The sequence below is a fragment of the Haliotis rubra genome, unplaced genomic scaffold (assembly GCF_003918875.1).
Source record: "Haliotis rubra isolate DU_JTF1 unplaced genomic scaffold, ASM391887v1 Scf16, whole genome shotgun sequence".
Lineage (NCBI taxonomy): Eukaryota > Metazoa > Mollusca > Gastropoda > Lepetellida > Haliotidae > Haliotis > Haliotis rubra.
The window spans coordinates 76,930-99,921 of record NW_025765558.1 but is presented as its reverse complement, the minus strand read 5'-3'; the positions used below and the strand labels follow the sequence as shown (position 1 = coordinate 99,921).

Here is a 22,992-nt window from a genome sequence, read left to right as displayed (position 1 = left end):
TCATAACAATAACTACAGTAATTTGTACAGGGGTGTTTTTATCTTTGTTTGAGTGAAAGATTTCAAATGTATGATTCCTGACGATTATCAATTGTCTGACCTGTAGACAGTGGTAGTGGGTCTGGCGTCCATTGTGCGTACACGTCCCAAACTTCTGGCTGCAGTCATCCATGGGGCTGAACCGGAGGAAGCCATGTTGGAGGGAATCATCTCGCTTCTTGTGCCATTTGAAATGACGGACCATTTCCTCCTTCTTGACAAACACCTTGAAGCTGCAGTCCATGCAGTGGTAGTGTTCCCTGTAGCCCAAGTCCTTGCAGTGGGTTCCGCCACAGTCCTCGCCATTGTGAAATCTGAAGTAAGCAGAGAGACCATGTGAACCAGCCCGAAACTTTTCAAGCACAACATGTCTCTCAAATTTCCCTATCCTTCATCCTTCTTGACAGATTTAACCCATGAATTGTTATGTAATCTACGCTTTGGTAACAGGATCAATGAGTGAGGAAATACCAGCACATGTAAGAAAGGACCCAAATAAAAATCACAACAAACAGTCATTAAAGTTTCATTACTTCCTGGTTCACTGCCAAACACTCTCACTTAAATTTATGGCCACCATGTACCTACTAATGAAAGAGACGGATACAAATGCCTCCTATCCTTACAGTATTCCCTAAAAATACTATATAAATGATCCTTGTCAACAGTCTTCCTTCATGGTAATCACATCAGTCCATCATGTACACAGAAGACGTTCAAAACAGAACATTCAAACTGGATTGAATAAGAAAATCTGTAATTTTATGATAAAACTGATATTTTATACTTATCCTGACTCATGATCCAAACCACTTTTCGAAAACATTTGGATGAAATCTAATAATTGATATAATGTGGCATAAAACACAGGTATAAAAATTAGCATCGATTCAGATTTATTTTCAGGGGGTGTCACTTTACAGACAGTGATATACGGTATGTGAGCATTGATACCGTTCCAAATGAGGACTAAAGGGGATGTTAGGCTAGAATTACTCCCCAGCACTGATTCTTGTTGTGAAAGGGGACAAAATCAGATCAGGTGGTCAGCATGAAACCATGTCAACAGTGGATCGTTGCTCATAATATCAATCACTGGTTTGACTGGAAATAAATTACAGGTTACTTTGGAATAATACTCATTGTGCCATTAAACACTGATAAGCTACTGCACAGCTGGAGTATTACCCAGTATGGCATGGGATAATGAGTGAGTGTGAGTGAGTTTAGCTTTATACCGCTTTTAGCAATATTCCAGCAATATCACAGCAGGGGAGACCAGAAAAGGGCTTCACACCATGGAATAATGACAAAAAATATGAAAACAAATGGCAGCGTACCGCTTGAGATACTTGGTGTAGTCGGGGTTGAAAGCTTTCCCTGAGGAGGAGCTGGTGTGAGACAGTTTGTGCCCAACTGGGGTCAGGCGGAACTTGGAAAACTCCCCACCAACGTTCGACTTACTGGATGATGGACTTGACTTCAAACCTGAAACAGATATGTTTCACATTAACAGGATATGGTGGTGAATAACATGGGATGGTGATGAATAACATGGGATGGTGAATAACATGGGATAGTGGTGAATAACATGGGATGGTGAATAACATGGGATGGTGGTGAATAACATGGGATGGTGAATAACATGGGATGGTGGTGAATAACATGGGATGGTAAATAACATGGGATGGTGGTGAATAACAGGGGATGGTGATGGAACATGGTGGTGAATAACATGGGATGGTGAAATAACATGGGATGGTGAATAACATGGGATGGTGATGAATAACATGGGATGGTAAATAACACGGGATGGTGGTGAATAACATGGGATGGTGATGAATAACATGGGATGGTGGTGAATAACATGGGATGGTGGTGAATAACATGGGATGGTGAATAACATGGGATGGTGGTGAATAACATGGGATGGTGATGAATAACATGGGATGGTGGTGAATAACATGGGATGGTGAATAACATGGGATGGTGATGAATAACATGGGATGGTGAATAACATGGGATGGTGGTGAATAACATGGGATGGTGGTGAATAACATGGGATGGTGAATAATAACATGGGATGATGGTGAATAACATGGGAATAACATGGGATGGTGGTGAATAACATGGGATGGTGGTGAATAACATGGGATGGTGATGAATAACATGGGATGGTGGTGAATAACATGGGATGGTGAATAACATGGGATGGTGGTGAATAACATGGGATGGTGGTGAATAACATGGGATGGTGGTGAATAACATGGGATGGTGGTGAATAACATGGGATGGTGATGAATAACATGGGATGGTGGTGAATAACATGGGATGGTGAATAACATGGGATGGTGGTGAATAACATGGGATGGTGGTGAATAACATGGGATGGTGAATAACATGGGATGGTGGTGAATAACATGGGATGGTAGTGAATAACATGGGATGGTGATGAATAACATGGGATGGTGGTGAATAACATGGGATGGTGGTGTAATGGCAGTGAGGAGTTTAAATTCGCATTCGTCATTATTGCTCTAATATAGTTTATGTGCCTGTATTAGTCAAAAACTCGAGACCATAGGACAGGTTTTTATATATAAGCCACCCCCAGCCAATATACTGACTCTACCTTGTTTATCTCCATAATTCTGAGCACCAGGTAGGGTAACATTGAGTCCTATCTCTTAACATCTTTTTGGTCCGAGGGGAAGGGAATCAAACCACCCTTTGCTCTTCAGGCAGACGCTCGATCCACTAGACCACAGAGGCAATCTTTGACTGTGTTTATTGTTATACCTCTTGAGAATCTTTCAGTTCCATCGGGTAATCTATACTACTTGACAAAACACTTTTTAACATAGATTCCCAAATCAAGTGACTTGGATATTGTCTCGTCACATGAACAGTATTGACCTGTCACATTATGAATAATGACTCGTCTGCTATAAAACAAGATGGTGTCTGTTAATGAAAATTTCATGATTACTGTAATAAGGACAGTTCAAGGGTTTCATACACTAAAAGGTAAACTGTGGTATAACAAAACAAATGATTTCTCTTCATTCAGTCAAAATGCGAAAATAAGAACCCCTTCAGCAGTCGAACCATCAGTGGTCGGGTCCTCAAGTCCTTGTTTTCAAATATTAACCTCATCAAGAGTAATTACTTGTATAATCTAACTTAGATAAATTTCAGGATCAATAATCTTTAGGCCGTTTTCATTAAACCTGTGATTTGGCTTCCTTTTCCATTTTTGATAGGTGCTAATTTTGATAAGTGATAATTTTTGCCATTGATCTGAAATTCCTTTCTTCACAACTTAATACTAATGTCAAGAGTTAAAATTCACTTTTTTCCATCAAAAAGACTGTATATTTGACATGGGGTAAGAATAACATAGATAGCCCAAATCATGTGTAATTTCTGACAGCATGCAAACCCTCAATAAAGAGAGAGATATTACACACATAGCCATAAGCATGAAATGAGAGTAATGAGCAAGCCTACATTTTAATGAGCATTTCATAAGAAACCGGTTAACTCATGACTATACATGTCATGCATTGGTTACCCGACTACACTGAAGGCTCTGACCTGATACATACTGAAAGACGATCTATTCCCATATACTTGATATATAATCTCCTAGACAACCAACAGGCAGGCTGGCCCCCTTTCAGAGTCCGGCAATAGCAGTCTCATAAAACTGACTTGCATAAAGCTCACATTTACTGACGAAAACTTAATTTCAATCGAACAATTCTCACGTTGCTTTGCGTAAATACTGAAATTTGCATAGAACACAATGCAGTATAAAGCATTTGAAAATGTTCGGGAGAATGCTGAGTTGAGAAATGTGAGAAGCATGTCATCGTTGAGAGTGACTTTGAGAGAAATATTGTGGGAGTCATTATATACAGCTGGCTATTAGCCTACTTTGGTACACATTCGTACATCTTATCATGTCCATGAATATCCCCTGTCCCTGCTTGTTGGGTATCATAGAAACACGGTCATTGCCTGTACACCATTTAGAAAGCAACAAAATCATATCAAGCTTGCTTAATCAAGGAACTATGGTCTTGGATAAAGTGCAAGTTCAGCATTATATTGTATACATTATAACACTTAAGAAATTATTATAAGTGTTCAAGATTGTGAATATAGTCATGGGGTCTTTGTTATGTTAAAACAAAATCTAGAAAGAATTCACCTATGTTAGAATACTGCAACAGAACTCCCAACTTGTAACACTATGAGTATAGGCAACAGAAATTACTTCAAAAGTCTGGGGATAAGGGCTTGACATATTTATTTGTCAATGCAATCATAAAGTGGTATTGATTAATTTTTATGTGTAAACAGGAAAATGCCAACATTTTGTAACTTTCATACAATTTTGTGACAACTATAATTACATAATCAATAAAGTTAGATGATAAATGGCAACAGCTGATCACCCGGTACAGAATCTACCTCTTGTACATTGAATCACAATTTGAAATTTTGAACACTTCACACCAAGATACCTCAAGCTCTCCATTCAAACTTACATCATGAAAACTGAGTTCAATGTTCCAAATATAGCAGGCACATATTGTGTAATATAAATGTCAAACAGGAATGTGGGAAATATAGGTTGAAAGGAACAATAATCATTTAACATCCTCCAAATTTTTCACGAAATGTGAATGACTGGACTTGAGTTTAATTGGTGGCACTAACCCAGTGAACTGTCGGAGGTATGGGGGGGGAGGTACTTGAACCACTCGCACACCACTTGATGCTGAGGGCCTTATACACACACAGCATGCTGCAATGCATGTGCATTGTGTGAGACACAGGCCACAAGATGCTTATCATGAATCTAGTTCAACAGCTCTGTGTCTTACAGTCTTGGTTGCATCAGTGACGTAGAATCACATCATCATTGAACAGACACCCTATCCTGTGATGCATGTGCATTGTGTGAGACACAGGCCACAAGATGCTTATCATGAATCTAGTTAAACAGCTCTGTGTCTTACAGTCTAGGTTGCATCAGTGACGTAGAATCACATCATCATTGAACAGACACCCTATCCTGTGATGCATGTGCATTGTGTGAGACACAGGCCACAAGATGCTTATCATGAATCTAGTTAAACAGCTCTGTGTCTTACAGTCTAGGTTGCATCAGTGACGTAGAATCACATCATCATTGAACAGACACCCTATCCTGTGATGCATGTGCATTGTGTGAGACACAGGCCACAAGATGCTTATCATGAATCTAGTTGAACAGCTCTGTGTCTTACAGTCTAGGTTGCATCAGTGACGTAGAATCACATCATCATTGAACAGACACCCTATCCTGTGATGCATGTGCATTGTGTGAGACACAGGCCACAAGATGCTTATCATGAATCTAGTTGAACAGCTCTGTGTCTTACAGTCTAGGTTGCATCAGTGAAGTAGAATCACATCGTCATCAAACACTTGCTATCCTGTGATGCATGTGCATGGGGTCATGAAACACCTATTCAGTGTTTGAACTGAGGCCATCCATACTTTTTATGTGTTTCTCATCTCTATCCTAAACCAGCAAGACAGCAGACGAGTGAAATAAAAAATCTAAAATACCGAAAGAATTGTTTATCACTAATTATGTAAGGTTTTGCATGAAATTTTAATATTTACAACACAACAGTTTAGAGTAAAGAATGAAGTAGATCGTTATATACATAGTTTACTGTACAGATGAAGAAAACTCAAGCTGACCTGTGTTTTAATGAGTGCAAGGGTAGGAATTTTGTTTAATTACATCAAGGCATAAATTTCCACAATTCCAGAAAATTGTGATATGAAAACATTATTATTTCACGTTGGAATGAAAAATCAGGCCAGGCGGGACAGGAAACAAAAACTGAGAGAGAGACAGCCTAACGGGGGAACTGAGGTCCTTGAGGTTTGTCCCCGTAGTATTTCAGTTTTAGACCTCCTAAATCTTCACTTTGAACTTTTTAACTTCAGGCCAATGGAAAGGACTCTCCTGCTCATGTTTTCTCACTGTGTATATATGGAGGATGATGATCTATGGAAGTCTTCCATTATGTACCTGACAGTCTCATTTGTAGCACTGATGTACAATTACAGGGTGCAAAATGACCACAAGTATGCAGGTCCAAGGCTTGTCCTCTAGTCCATGTCTAAGACGTCAAACATACAGGATGTTATCTCTGCCATGACACCACCTCATTTACATTTTCATGGTTCAATCACCTTCTCCGTTTAGTAACTTCCCCCTTGGACACCATTCACTGTCTTTTGGGTACTTTCGTTATAAGACAGTTACCATATTAACCATAATAGCTACAGACTGACTGACTGAGTTTGGTTTTACGCCGCTTTTAGCAATATTCCAGCAATATCACGGCGGGGAACACCAGAAATGGGCTTCACTCATTGTACCCATGTGGGGATTCTTCGGCGTGACGAGCCAACGCTTTAACCACTAGGCCACCCCACCGCCCCTAATAGCTACAGAAGGCACTTAGAAAATTGACAAATGAGGTGCTTATAAAAATCATGTACAATTGGCATATCTGTTTTTGAAGATAGGTTGTTAGAGAACAATCTTGATTTAAATGTCGATGAAATATTTTTAATGATAGTTACTAGGTATATTCCTCAGACAATGTTGTCTTTTCTGAAAAAAACACTGCCAATAACAAGAAAATCATTATTGTCCTGCAAACTTTAGAGCTTAGTTTTGGGAGTTAAAGTCATGCAGAATTACACACAGAATGTTGTTGAAGCCTGTTAGGGGGACATCTTGGAGTGAGGCACCTAATGCTGCAAATACTGTAATGTATGTCTTTGGGTATTCCATAGTGAAATATTCTACATATTGGACATATACCTCAGGTGTGAGATTCCACTACAGCTTAAAATCTAACTTGGATCTGTATGCAATGCTTAAGTTAGAATTATTCTATCGATCTCATTATGGTTTTGAATTTTCATCAAAGTGTGTGTGTGTGTTGTTTTACGATGCTTTTAGCAATATTCCAGCAGTATTCCAGCAATATCACGGCAGGGGATACCAGAAATGGGCTTCACACATTATGCCCTTGTGGGGAATTGAACCCAGTTCTTCTGCGTGAAGAGCAAACGCTTAACCACTAGGCTACCCCACTGCCCCTTTCATCAAAGCATCAGAGAATAACCAATGTGCTACAAGGAATTACTGATTATCTGTTCCAGCTGAAAGAATGGTGTCAATCCCAAGCTTTCAGCGAGGGACTTAGAGCATTCATTCCAGAGGGACAGACAATCTGTGATTCTTTGTCGGTTGTTGTTATTCTATATATTACTGAATGACATTTTGATGGAGAGGCTGAAATAAAGTCAACATTCCAGAGAAACTACATTAAAGGCAGCCAATTGTCCAGATGAAGTTATATAATTGATTTCTGAAGTCATATAGACCCGTGAAGATCCGGGGTAGAATAGGTCTTCAGCAACCCATACTTGCCACAAAAGGCGACTATGCTTGTCGTAAGAGGTGACTAACAGGATCGGGTGGTCAGACTCGCTGACTTGGTTGACATGTCATCGGTTCCCAATTGCGCAGATCGATGCTCATGCTGTTGATCACTGGATTGTCTGGTCCAGACTCGAATATTTACAGACCGCCGCCATATAGCTGGAATATTGCTGAGTGCGCGTGAAACTAAACTCACTCACTCACTGAAGTCATATCATGGTTTTCTTAACAATATACACATTGTGATGTCACATGACTTCATCTGACCAATCAGCATTCAAAATCGCTAAAGCGCACATATACAAATATAGTAGTTATCACATGTTCATACCAGCCTGACATTCTAAAAACAGAAATGACAAATAGTTGAAAAGATACATGTCTATTTATGCAAAGCGGAATGCAACAGTGTGATAAATGCAAGACAAAAGCAACAAGAGTGAAACACTAAGCCAAGGGAAGCAACTCACCTGCATGGTGCTGGGTGGCAGATGAGGAAGACTGGGTGAGCGGAGGGCTGAGTTTGATGCTGGGTGTGATGGGTTTGAAGATTGTAGCAGGGTTGGAAGAGGGGGAAGGGGTGCTATGTGGGTGACCTGAGAGACAGAGAAAGATGCAACAGCTAATTACACAGAAAACATTCCATTCATAAACATAGACAAAACTTGTGAAAGTATTGCAGATCAATATGATTTGTTTGTTGCATAAAGGTACAGTCAGCAATATTTATGGCCACCTGTAATTCAGGTCTATCCCTGACAGGCAGTGGCTGATATTATGGAAACCACAATGGCTCATTCCAGTGAAGGCAACAAGCCTGATGACCTGATTCAATTCAGCTGCCATCTTCATGGGGTACAAATTTGCATGAATGTTAAATTTTAGAAGGAAATATGGGAGAGTCCTCCTGTGTGACGCCTTTACATGCAAGACATTCTGTACTTTGGAGGGCGACTTAGTCAAGTTTTACACTGCTTTCAGCAATATTCCAGCAATATCATGGCAGGTTCTATCAGAAATTGGCTTCACGCATTGCATCCCAGAATAGGGAATCAACCCGGGCTTTCAGAGTGACATACATGTGAAAGCTTTAACCACTGGGCTACACAATCACCCTGTACATCTGTGACCTATATGAGACACTTATTTACATCTATGATCTATATGAGTGAGTTTGGTTTAACACTGTTTTTAGCAATATTCCAGCAATATCACGGCAGGGGCCACCAGAAAATGGTCTTCACACATTGTACCCACGTGGGAAATCGAACCCAGGTCTCCGGCGTGACGAGTGAACGCTTTAACCATTAAATTATAGGAGATGCTCATAGTACATCTGATATCTGTGATACATTTCCCTACATCTGTGATCTATATGTGGTATTTCTGTACAGATCATGTGATCTATTGTTTGAATGTCTGATGCTGTAGAGCCTCAAGTCAATTTGTCAACATTTACAGGTGATTTCACAAGGGAACAAAACAAAATATTTGAAAGATGTCATTTTTACTGTCTGTAGGGCGAAACAATCTGAACAATTCTGTCATTTTGGGAGATTAAAATACGTTTCACATTGTACACATTAGTAATATTTACTGTAACCTGAATAAATCAGTTAATACAAAGTCTACATTCTCCACATGTACTATTGTAAATAATCTACATCCATGTCATAAACAGTGAAAACATCTTTAATGATGCTGCTTGTCATGCTCAGAAGACTCTTGATACAGATGTAACCACACAAACTCAAGCTACACTCGACGAAACACAATATGCACCACACTGAAATCATACACTTTCAAAATATTTGACTCAAAGTTCGGTCTCCACACACCACAAAAACCCCAGGAGGTAGAATTTCACACTGTGTTTTATATAGTGTACAGTATCTCAACAAACAGCCTGTTATATTTGTACAGATTTCCACACGATATGTTAAAGTTGCAGTCCAAAAGAGGCAGGATAGGAGAAGAAATGAAAGATGATGTTTCACATTTCCAGAAAGAGGGAAGTATCGTGTGTCGGAGACCACATGTCCAGGCTACAAAGTCACACATGAAACCCAAAACTGTATTTTTGATTCAAAACCTTTGTTTTCAGATAACAGGGCAATTATGGTCTTATCAGACGACAGGGTAAAGTGACACAGCGACCTAAGCCTGGGCAATTTAGGAACAAAAAAAATCTCTTTCCACACGTGGTATGATCAAATATGTAAAATTATCTAGGACATGAAGATATCTCTACTTTACCACCATAATTTCCCTTTCAAGTTGAGCTAATGACTTTTATGTTTGTGCTTTCTACACCATGGTTCTTCAATGTGGCATCCTATCAGTTACGTTTCATAATGCAAGTGAGTGAGTGAGTGAGTGAGTGAGTGAGTGAGTGAGTGAGTGAGTGAGTGAGTGAGTGAGTGAGTGAGTGAGTGAGTGAGAGGAGTGAGTGAGTGAGTGAGTGAGTGAGTGAGTGAGTGAGTGAGGTGGAGTGAGTGGTGAGTGAGTGAGTGAGTGAGTGAGTGAGTGAGTGAGTGAGTGAGTGAGAGTGGGTGGGTGGGTGGTTGAGCGAGTCATTTACTCCATATAACATTCTTGGAGAAACAAAATTACATTCAAATTTGAATTCATTCTGGAACTGGAACATGAAACACGAAAAAAGATGAATGCAACACTGATACTAGTTAAACAACATAAACGACTTTAAGGTTAAACAAAACATAGTTTGTGCTGAAACATTTGATTAAGATTGTTTGCCTGAAGTCTTTAAGCATCATTGTCAGCTGAGTTTTGTCTTGTCATATGGACTTTTATAAGCTAATACTACCAGATTAGAGAAACTTTAGACAACTCTGACTTCACCCTAATGACTAAAGTCGAGGATTTGATACACATGGGATCCATGTCAATGATTTTCCATAAAGATGTCCAATGTTTTGAATTTATTCAGGCCCATTCTGTAATAAATCTTATAATGCAAACAAGAGTTTTAATGCTCCATAAATTAAAAAACAACACACCAAAATAAAATAAAATCCAGATCTAGTATTAAGAACTGGAAAAATCATAAAAGATGTGTCCATATATAATGTATTCATAAAAGATTTTAATAAAAAAATATATTTCAATAACTAGAGCCTTCCTCCAGTGAACATCAATGTACCAATATGTACAAATGGCTGTCTTTCTGGGTAAGAGTATTGATCAACTTTAAGGACATATAAACGGATGTCATATACATTCCCGACAACTATTCACACACTTTACAGTGTTGTACACTATAAGATGGTATACAGTACACAGCCCACCACTGATTTCTATACCTGTAAACATACAACAGTGTATTGCCAGGAAACCACAGGTTACAACTTGTATGTAACTTACACAATCAAATGCACATTTATATGCTCGTGTAACGCTGACTGCAGTCGATGGTTTTACTTCACTAAATAGCTTTTGTGGAATTTCTTAGCTGACAGATACGTCTTTACAAATTAGGTGATTGGGACTATATGCACCGACTATGGAAACGCTAACCATTTATAAAACGTGTTAACACAAACACCCTAAGTGGAAAGAAGATAGAGCAATATGACGCAAGTGTTCATTCACTGCAAAAGATTTTGTCCTCAATATCAAAGCCAGTCTTTTCATGATTGTAAAATATGGCCTTTTTGGAACTTGTGAGTAAAATTACCTTTTCAGAAAAAAATGTTTTGGCTTTGCTCCAGGACTGTTGAAGAAGAGTTGGTGGGACAAAAGGGACGACAGCATTCCTCGCAAGTGCACAAATAACATATTGAATTGTCACAAAACAAATCTCGCAGCTTTGGTTTGGTCTTGATATATTTACATTTCATTTCTCTCAAACTTGTAGGCCCAAAACCATAAACTCTGTGCAAAATATGCGTGGTTAGCCGAGGTGACATTTTGCGAAATGTATACTTGTGATCTGGACTAGATTTGGGTGTTAGCTGTTTAACTGTCAATTCAAAATATGTACGTCACAAATAAAGCTTGATCACAGCATTCACTTTGAACTCGACAGAAAAATACATTCCTGTCTAGATATTTTCTCAATGCAAAAAATAAATATGTATCCAGTGTGTAGCATAAAGACAAAAGTTACATGGATTAAGATTTGAACAGCGTCAGGTTTGGGAATTGCTGGAGCTGGGATAAATTGGCTGGGAATTTCTCTGTTGGGTGAGACAGAGCCTTGAGAAGACAAAAGTTTTGGGAAGTGTGTACCAGAGATCTTAAAGAGGAGTTTAATAGTTGGGATAGCTGGCTGAGAAAATTTTGAGATTTTCACAAGAAAATAAGATCCTGCTGAGGAAAAAAAAGAGATATTTTTTATTAAGTTTTAAGAAGCTTCCCTGGAAATACGACAACAATCCTCTTGTATAGAATGACACACAAGTCATGATTTAGGGATGGGTTAAAATGAATTATGCACTCTCTGGGAACAATGGACACAAGTAGTACAGTCACAGTGGTTACCCTGATATGAAATATGAATGTATTGTTAAGGTAAGGAACAGCTTGGTATGGCTGCACACCTTTACATCAGACCTGTAGGCCAGGCTGGGAGAGGCAAACCATGGAGTAAGTGAGTGAGTATGGTTTTATGCCGTTTTTAGCAATATTCCAGCAATATCACGGCGGGGGACACCTGAAATGGGCATCAAGCATTGTACCCATGTGGGGAATCGAACCCGGGTTTTCAGCATGGTGAGCTAACGCTTTAACCACTAGGCTACCCCACCGCCCGCAAACCATGGAGAAAAACTCAGGAAAGCAGAGACAGAGTCAACCATTATCTACTTGCCCGCATATTAGTGGTGCTGTTTAAAAGACATGATTTAAGTCATGTTAACAATTTGAATGTATGTATTCATTATCATGACAAGTCAATCAGTAAATAGCCACAAAAATGGAAGTGGAGGTGGAGAATGGAGATAAGGAATTAGGGATTAACGATGAAATGGGGAAGCAGGGAGGTTGGGGTGAAGACTGAAAGACAGTGTGGATTGAACAGATGTCATAAATATATAAATAAATATCCTAATTTAGATGTTTGTAAATGACTAAATGTCACATTTTTCTCACATTTCCCTATTCTAAAATAATAATCTGTTAAGTGTCAAGACTTTGCTCGCCCTCTGGTGTCTGGTCATCTTCCTCAGTATGGATAGATATGTGAGGTATGGACAGTTAGTGAGATGTGGCGTGTATAATATGTCAACACAGCCGCCCTCTGCCCTCCCTCCCTCCCTCATCTGATACAACTGTAGACAGATAAACAGCCATATTTGGGGATTCCAAATTAAGACTTTAAAAAATGCCATGAATTTGAAGTAATTACACTGATGCATTCCCAGAGAAGCATGACAAGCACACAAAACCTTGTCAGCAATTAGGCCCAGTAACATTAAATATTAACAAGCAACCCACCAAGTTATCTAAAATATATGTTTTGAAATACTTTGCAAGGATTTTTTAAAATGAAAAATGAATGTTTTTCCGCAAGTCATTGTTCAAGATTGTAACTTAAAAGAATTGTAACTCAGAAAGTCTTAGTGAAGCCCATTTCTGGTGTGACCCGCCATGGTAACTATAATTGCTGGAATGTTGCTAAAAGCGGTGTGAAACTCACTCACTCACTCACTCACTCAGAACAATATTAACCCAAATGTGCATGCCTGCTGACCCACCCAGATACACACAGAGACAAACACACAGAGACAAACACACACACACACACACACACACATTCACTGTTACTTCCTTGTCTTTTGAACCATAAAATGAACGTCTCAACCTCTACTTTTAAAGATTAAACTACACCATATTTTTAAAGCTCATTTTGAAAATATCAGTTTCCCTTTTAGCGTTTAAGAGTAGTAAATGCTTTAACCACACACCACTAAGTGACAGCAAGCCATAAGGATATGCATTGACAGATGCTCACAGTATCATTCATTGGTTTTGGTTCAGACTTGAAATCTTTATGGTGTGATGAAGGTTTAAGAGTCCACTTACCAACTCATTCCTAGAGTCTTTGCAACCACACTCATCCATATTGATTATCATTTTTCATCACAATAATATTTTTATTTGCATTTTTGTCTTTATTCACATAATTATTGATTATCTTTTTTATCACAATAATATGTTTATTTCCATTTTTTTCTTTATTCACACTTGAAATAAAACACATGCCACATAAAATCAAAACCTTGCTTCAACGATTTAATTACTCCTTAAAATAAACTTCTTCTTTTTTAAATCTTTTTTTCTTCACGATTTTGTTACAATACAATACATGTAAAAAAAATGATACCAACCTGTTTCTTCAATAAGCTACTTATTCCTCAAAATAGATTATTTCCTTTTTGTAAAAACAACCTTCCTTAAAAAACATCTTTCATTGTTATTTCACAAACTTCTTTTTTGAGAAATAAATCTCCTAAATAAATCAGGTTGGTCGTGTTGTCTTGAAGGTGAAATATTTCCCTGAACAAACACAGTCTTATCTAAATATATGTGTCCCCATTCTTACCTGACCTTCATACAGTACTTTTCAAGTTCTTTCTAAAAATGAATATCTTTCGTACTTTGGAAACAAGATATTTTCAAAAGCCTGATAAAGAGCCCCAGCTATCAAAGTGTTAAGTCATGCCTAGGGCTCATAGTATGTAGGTTGGGTGAATCATAAAAATTTGGTAATTTACAATAATACACGACAATAAATGTCAGGCAGCAATACGACAGCAAAGCCTCCTTGTTTTCAAATTTATGTCAAACTTGTGTATTTCATGGCTCGGGTCCCAAAATCTCAGAAACTAAATACCGAATTTCATAGGGAATATCAGGTATTTTTGAGTTCGGCAAACAAGGAGGGCCTATCTTGTTTGGTTTTGCTGAAGAACAAATATTGCTAAGATAGACAGGCCAGGCAAGAGTGATAAGCTATATTGTTCGTAACTATGGAATTTACAGAGAAACCCGTACTGCTGGATAATGTTTATCCGGTCAGGGAACACACAGTTTTCAATATTTACCTCTCAAGTAGTGGTGAATTTGCCTTTCAAAGAATTATGGAGCTATTTCTGAATACTGGTGGGAAATATGGCGAGTTTTTGATGTTTCTGAACTTGATGAGAAAGCTGTCAATAGTGTTATTATAGCTGTCCAGTCAAGCATGACAACTCTCACAACACAACCATGACTAAGACCACGACAGAGACGTCGACTGGTAATAACTAGATAAATGGCTTAAACTGGATTCAAATTGAAAAAGCCAAATTACATATTAAACATATAGCCACACCTGCAAGGTAAAACAGTTTTATACAGGAAACCTGACATTTTTCATAATAGTATTTCTAGCTGAGTGGAAACATAGATCTTGGGTTTTTCTGCTGAAACTGACACAAATAAAACACAAAATGAACTATAGGCTCATTGCGAATTTTTCTATGTTACCAACAGGAGAGACGTAAACTGTATGTCATATTCAGACTTATGTGGACATCACAAATCTTATGTTATGGGTATGACACTGATGACATTTTCAACCATAAGAGGATTTTCACTGTTTCCATTGTCACGAATATGCTCAAAGTTTGTAAATACACCACAATAAAAGTCATACATTAAACAGGGACATATATAACCTAAATACGTAAAGATAAGACCATGTCCTAAAAACGCCTGTTCAAATAAATTATGTTTAAAGTGACCAAAGATTAAAACTTGTTAAATGTGCTCCAAAATAATATAATTTCCTTGTTATATTCTGTAACTTTTAATAAAATTTCCTGATAACAAAGTGTCAGAAAAACTGATCAAACAATGAAAATATATCCATGAGTCTATTCACAATTGTTTGTTCCAAACTGGAAAAATATAAGAACTTTATTATTCCTTAATTAGTGTTCGGTGACATTTCCCAGAAAATGGATAACTTCCCTTGATAATCATCTTGTGAAACCTAAGAACTTGTTCAAATTACTGGAATCACTTTAAACTTCAACATAATAATAGCATGAAGCGTCTCGGCCTCATTGCTTCGGCAGCTGATTAAAACATTTCATATATTATTTATGGAAGTGTCCCTAATCACCTGGCATATTTCTAACACTTCAGTCAGAGTTGACCAAGTGCAATGAACTTACGTTACCAGTATTGAACACAGCTTGCAAAGAACTGGTCCTTACATGCCTTCCAAACCTACTATTTGGGCAAAGATTTCTTTCTTTTAAGCCAGTTTCACATATTAATTGTTTCATAGAGAAATTCCATTGTACTGAAATCCAGTTCCTTTGGTTTGTACCTTCTTTTGTGAAACTGTCTGGGTTAACATCTGAGGTAAATGCACCATACGTTTCAGTAATACCTTCTTTATAGTTTTATACGAACATTCATACAAGATACTTTTCAACATTGATCAAATGTATATAGAAGTCTCATTGAGAAAAAATATGCAGTGCACCTTTCTACTGAGCAGCTTAAGTTTTGATTTACAGATTATTTATAAAAATATGTGAGCGAGTTTAGTTTTACGCCGCTTTCAGCAATATTCCAGCAATATCGTGGCGGGTGACACCAGAAATGGGCTTAACACATTGTAGCCATGTGGGGATTCAAACCCGGGTTTCAGCATGAGTGAACGCTTTAACCACTAGGCTACCCCACCGCCCCTTCATAAAAATGAAAAATGGCTCTAAATAATGTCATCGTGAAGCTTCATATCAACTGAACAGTGGTCTCAAGCTGATGGCTGTGTTATTAATCCTGTCAAAATACTGCAGTATTTCTGCTAGTAGACAACATAGCATAAAACATCAATGCCATTGATTCACCATTTTCAATTATCCACGGAAAAAGATTCCAAAGGACATAAAAAGTAAAATAGAGTTGACAATTAAGTAAAAGGATCACTCTAAATCAGTGATGACACCAGGTGTTTGCAAACAGGGTAATTAGTCCTGCCTTCCAATGCCACTCGCCACTCTGACAGTTGGAATATATGAGTGAGTGTTTGTTTGTTGTCGACCACATAAAAGGAGCACTGGGCAAACCTGTGAAATCAATTATTTCAATGCCATAAAGGAGGTCATTAGATAAAATGTTACTGATAGCTGAGAGATAAATGATCTGAACTCCAAATAAGTGTGATGCGCTTTATCACATGTCATGTCAACCAACCTCCCATGTTTGTGTGTATAAAAGTATATGATCAGATAAACGTCTTTGAGAATAATGTACAAAATAAAAAAAGAAATACAGTCTATTTGTTACAAGGAAAGTCATATAAGTTCTGAGCCTAGGCATAAATATCATCATTGTGACATCAAGAACAATGATGTCACATTCCTCTTCTCAAATAATGAAAACAATGGAACAATGGCTACAATGCTCAGTGACAATTACTGAATATATTCCCACCTATATCCATGCCATATGGGTTATATTGGAAGATTGATTAGGGACCTATTACTTATTAATTCATTATCAGCTGTATTACACTGTAATGGAGATGGGGAGTGGGGAGGATCACACATTAATTAGTGTTAGAAATTACAAGGGCCTTTTCGTGAATGGGTGATTGAGGATTTTGGAGATGGAATTTGAATATTATGATCCTTAAATCAACTATTTAACATGGAATCTTCTCCCATGACGCTCTGTCCATCTGCCATTCATAATTAATTTCAAACACTGCATGGATCATACTGATGACCACTGCCGAATGTACAATCATCCCCAAATGCATGTTATTCTTTCCTAAAACCCTTCCCATGACACAACATTGGAAAAACAGATATCAATATTTTAATAACACAATATCAATATTTCAACATTAAGATCTCTGATGGTAAACAATGGTTAAGTGAAGGGGTCAAATGTGCAATGGCTTTCAATAATCTGCCTTAGAGCATCTTTACAAAATTACGTCCATATTTCCTCTCCGTAGCAATTACCTCTACCCCAACTCGGGAAGTTAGACAAATGCTTTTTAATAGATTGTGATCAAATGTGCAACTCAAGCTTTGTTCTAGCTTCTGGTATGGTGCATTGATTGCCTGGGCTAGGTGTTAACTGCTGGCAAGGTTGGGCTGCCTGCTTGCTTGCCTGCCTACCAGCCCACAAGGGGATTAACAGTCATTGATAATTCATGGCTTGTTTACTGCATGCTTCATTGAGAAAAGAAAATACAGCCAAAGATGAAATGTCATAAAATGCACAGAACCGTGATGAAATTCTGCTGAACGTGTTGCCATGGATATTGACAACATCATCAGATAGGAAACAATGGCTGGCTGGCTGCAGGGGATTGACCACATCCCAGATAGACAAGTTCCTTCCGGTCCCATACAGATCTAGTCTCCCAAACCTTCCAAACCACAGCCACCTTATCAGAGTCTACAGTAACCATGGCAACCTGACACATCAAAGGGGGCCAAGTCCTTGTTGACTAATCTTGACAAGTCCGCACTGCCAGGTATCATCATGGACACATCAATTTTTCACAATAGCACCACTTGAGTCCAGCCCAAATCAATTCGTGACAGTTGATCGGCAAGGGCTTTTTAAGAAGTTTATTGGAAAATTACGCCCTGTCAATCTGTTACCATGACAATGGAACAGTCTCACCTGTGCTAGGGTGTTTGATATTCTTGTGTGGGACCTTAACAGAAGACGTTACAATCCATACTGTTACTTATAAGCACACACCTACAGCTTGGGTTGATGTAAGGTAATGACACAGGCATCGGCTCATGTGTAAGGCACTTAAGTTTGAAGCATCAAGAGTTCTGGCACACAGAGATTCAAAAGATAACAACCACATAATATGTGAAGGGGGAGTTGAAATTGACTCAACTATATTTTCCCATTCCAATGTCAACACAGAAATTAAGCACATTTTTCTTTTCACGATTCAACATATCTTCAGTCATGACTCAGAACTTGACAGTGTCAACAAAATATTCAGATGACTAGTAAGAGATGCAATGGAACATCTACTGGACTGAATAGTAATGACATATGACTACCTAAAAAAAAACAAATTCTTTGCCTAGGAATTCCTTCTACATTTTTTATTAAATAAACAGCAGAGGCAGATTGAGAATTTTGAAAAATGGAGGGAGCACATTATAAGTATGTCACAAAATGACTTGGCCAAATGTGCAGCTTACCAGTAATGTGTTTGAAATATATGTGGGGCACGCCCATGCAGCACTAACGTCAAACTCTATTGCTGCTAATGTCATGGGATATCAGGTCTTATATCTGACTTGGTGGTCAGGGTAAACATGGTTTTATACCACTCTTAGCCACATTTCAGCTGTGTCAATCACTGGAAGCAAATAACACATCAGATAAGTAATGTGAATAGTGAAAGAACAGCATGGCGAAGGGCAGTGGGGTAGCCCAGTGGTGGAAACATTCACTCATGATACTGAACACCTGGGTTTGATTCCCCACATGGCTAAAATAGTGGAGCCCATTTCAGGGGTCCCCTCCATGACATTGCTGAAATATTGCTAACAGCAGCATTAACGTAACTCACTCGTTCAACATGACAAGACATGTGTACTTTAACCAAAAGGCTACCCAATCAATCTTAGGGTTAAGATTATAAGAATACACGAAAACCTTTCATTCCTCTGGCTAACTATCCTCAATTATACAGAACATTATATTTTCCTTCTGTTGTGATAACTATGCAGCAATCATTTGCCAGCTTAGTTTCATTTCTCTAACTTAGCACAGAATTTATCTTGCTCATGAGAGTAATTTGATTGGACAGCTGTCTTTATGTGATCCAGAAAATCATATTAGGCTAAGCTCTTTGAAATGATGGCATTCATCAACCAAAGCACTGAGCCTGGCCACTTGATCCCATTAGTTATGACAAACATGGGTTGTTGAAGATCAGTTCTAACCTGGATCTTAATAGGTTGTTCAACTCACTCGCCTCTTACAACCAGCAAAGGCTGGTGAGAACACATTCAACCCTTGGTCCCAAAAGGGAATTTGCACATGTATCAACTGCACCAAGTGCATAACTTGCACGCAAAAGGTTTTCCGTACCACCTATTTCATTTGCTCAGGCATCATCTAAAGAGCCTTAAATGACCACCAACAAATTTTTAAGGGTAAAGAATCTCCAAGAATATTAATGTCAATGAATTCCAAACACTGAAGGGTAGAGAATTCCAAATATAATCTTTTCCCCCACTAAAACAGCATGGCCAACACCAAGAGTGTTGTTTTAAGGAAATATACATTGTATTGTTGACATTTTTATTACAGGAGAGAATTTCCACTATTTTAACGACAATGATATATATACGACAGCAGAGTGAGTATGTTTAATTAATGTGCAATAAAACATGACTAAAGTGTGGAGACTGACATCCTTTCCCCCTTCACTTTGCCATAAACTCTTGCAGCATAATTGAGATTAATCAAAACTTCACAGTTTCAGTCGAAAACCGCCTGTGGCGTCATGTCCCAACCTGTAACCAGCTTAAGTTAAATATATCAGAATTATAATATGAGTAGTTCTCCCTACACCAAACATTTCTGTAACAGAGGCTACAAGTATACTGACCACAATATTGAAACATATGACCTCCACTTCACCACCTACTATGAAGTACAGAAAGTAATATACAAATATATTCTTGTCTTTTAACAGAACTGTTTAACAACAGACCAATAGTACAAGTACTGACTTTACAGAAAGGATATGTATTCTAAAAAAATATAACTGACCTGGAGAAATGTTCAATCAATGAAACCACCACAGCGTCACAGTTCATTTATACATTAATATGTAATAAATGTATGGTGAGAAAATACCATAGGTTAATAAACTGTAAATCTCTAAAATCATGAGCCACATAAGTTACCATAAATTCTGGCCAAGTAATTAATTCTTTCAGAATATATTTCATTACAAATCCATAGGGAGTCCTTACAGGTTGAATATATCCACAATTACTTTAAAGTGTTCAATACAGAATACAAAGCCTTGTCCCCCAATGTTGTTGGCAGGCCTGATACAATCAGCCATGCCAGATTATAGGGCCAGTTATCTGATCTTAACATTGCATGCAAGCAATAAACACAAAAATACCCAAAAAAATCAATGCGATATTTGTATTGCTCTATCAAAGCAGGACTCAAATACTGTCCACTGGGTGATGAATTTGAAATTTAATCTGAGCAATTGATTGTGAGTCTACAGGTGAGAACACGTTCAGACAAACGTAAAGATATGATTGGACTGAGCTCCACAAGTAGATGATACTTCTCTAGCGTTGTAGCAATTCAACAACACAAACATTTCATATTGGATAATGGCAGATTATTTTGTCAATTACATTTCTAGTATTTAATCGTAATTCTTGCAATTAGAATGTTAAGAATCCATATTGAAATGCTAAAGTAAATATTTGGGCTATTGTTTTCCTGAAATGATTCCATTTCTGTGATTTTGCTTGTTATGAAGAAGATTTCTGATGGAATTTTAAAGAACTTGTTTTATCATGTGATGATTGTTGTATTCTGAAAAGTTGATTGATCATGATTGACAACACTTTAATAAAAAAACAAAAAATAAATGGTCCATACATCAGTATTGAACAATGTCAAACACTTTGTCTACCTATTTAAAGTCGCATTACTGTTAAGCATCCATGAAAATCAGTCATAATCCACCACATATGTTTTCTTTACCAACCACAAGCTTGTCACCCTACTGAGGAATATGCCAACAATGCACTCAATAAATTCACAGATCATACAAAATGCTCAAAACCACATTATCAAATGTACAAAACAGAACCTTATCGAAGATATCTGTGAACACAAAACCCATCAGGACAGTCAGTAATAGAAAAATTCAAGTGGGTTGGGGCTGCATCTGATCATTCCATCACACACATATATATACTATTAAAAAAAAAGTAAAGGATTATTTGATTCTTTTATTTTACTGTCCAAACTGTCTCATGACAGGTTAGCTATAGTAATATAAAGATAGGATAGGATTAGTTGTGTACAGAGCACACTTCACCAAATCTTATTTTTTATGAAGTTTTGACAGTACAAATTCTCAAACACAAGGAAAACAGCTGAGTGGAGCTACTAAGAAGAAACCCTTATGATACTACCCAGAGAACTGCATCAAGTCCACATGCACTTTAACTGGGCAGTGTTGAAGGATCAGTTTCCTAGAGAAGGCGTGTCTGTAGCTGGAGGGGAGTGGTCAGCTTATATCACAGGTAGGCGAGGCATGGTCTGAATTACCAGCCCCAATGACCCAGCTGGTCAGTGATACAACACATGGACAAACAATGGTTATTTTCTCTTGCTCTATTCCAATGCTAACAGTATTTACACTGCAGGTCACAGTTCAGACCGAGGTTATTTTCTCATCCTCATACTCCTTTCCACATCCATATTTTGAGGAGTCAAAGAGGATTAATATGCCAAGTTTTATTCTTTCTGCGATCCTCCAAAGTTGGAGAGATTAAAGGACTCATAAAAAATGTTATGAAGGGTTGTTTACTTTTGAAATCATGTTTGAAAGATCCCCAAAAGAGTTAGAAAAAGTAATAAAAAGGCCAACAAGTTTTGTCAAACTCACTGAATTTATCTCAGACAAACATAAAAAGAACCACCATATTTCCTCAGTTAACACTGTCATAAATTGGATCTAATATCATTTAATGAGAGCCCAAATAAAACACACCAAATATCTGACAAATACCATAACAACCTTTTCATTGACCACACTTGAGCATTATACCATCCAAGGGTGTGTGACAGTATTATAGATAGCTAAACAGCAATTAGCTCAGGCAAACTTTTAGACAAACGTGTCTCCTTACAAACCTCAATATTTATTGGCTGACAGCCCAAACCAGAAATTCCAGTATTTTGGAGAGAGAGAGAGACCCATAATAAACCTGATCGTCACTAATTCTTTGCTTGGGCTCATGACACCATGGCAACCAATGGAACTATAGAGGATTTTCCAATAGAGTTGACAAACAGGGCATGGGCATAGAAATCGTAATCACTGTTACACCACCTAATGTTTCTGTGAAATCTGCCAACCCGGGTAAGCTGTTCAATTGAATTAAGATATATCAAAAGTTTTCGCCAGTCAAAGATCTTAAGCAAGCACACAATCGGGAAGTCATGGCCCTGGCAACCGGTAGTCAAGGGGACTGAAAGACAAATTCTATCATTTGACACGAGGACATTTCTCAGTATAGGGTTCGGCCTACTAAACCATAATGCCTAGTGATTCTGCAAACTTCCATAAACATGTGGGCCAACCGGCCTGAAATCAGAGGAAAATTGTTTGTACTTGTAAGGAGTTTGCTGGG

At 38.0% G+C, this 22,992-nt stretch overlaps 1 protein-coding gene across 1 annotated transcript in view; it reads right to left on the bottom strand.

Annotated features, from left to right (window-relative positions):
- Nucleotides 1–22,992, bottom strand: part of LOC124271341 (zinc finger protein castor homolog 1-like) — a 59,373-nt gene that overhangs the window by 13,044 nt on the left and 23,337 nt on the right. Inside the window, 3 exon segments of the mRNA XM_046706429.1 lie at nucleotides 101–353; nucleotides 1,380–1,527; nucleotides 8,041–8,166. Coding sequence (XP_046562385.1) covers nucleotides 101–353; nucleotides 1,380–1,527; nucleotides 8,041–8,166 — 527 coding nt within the window.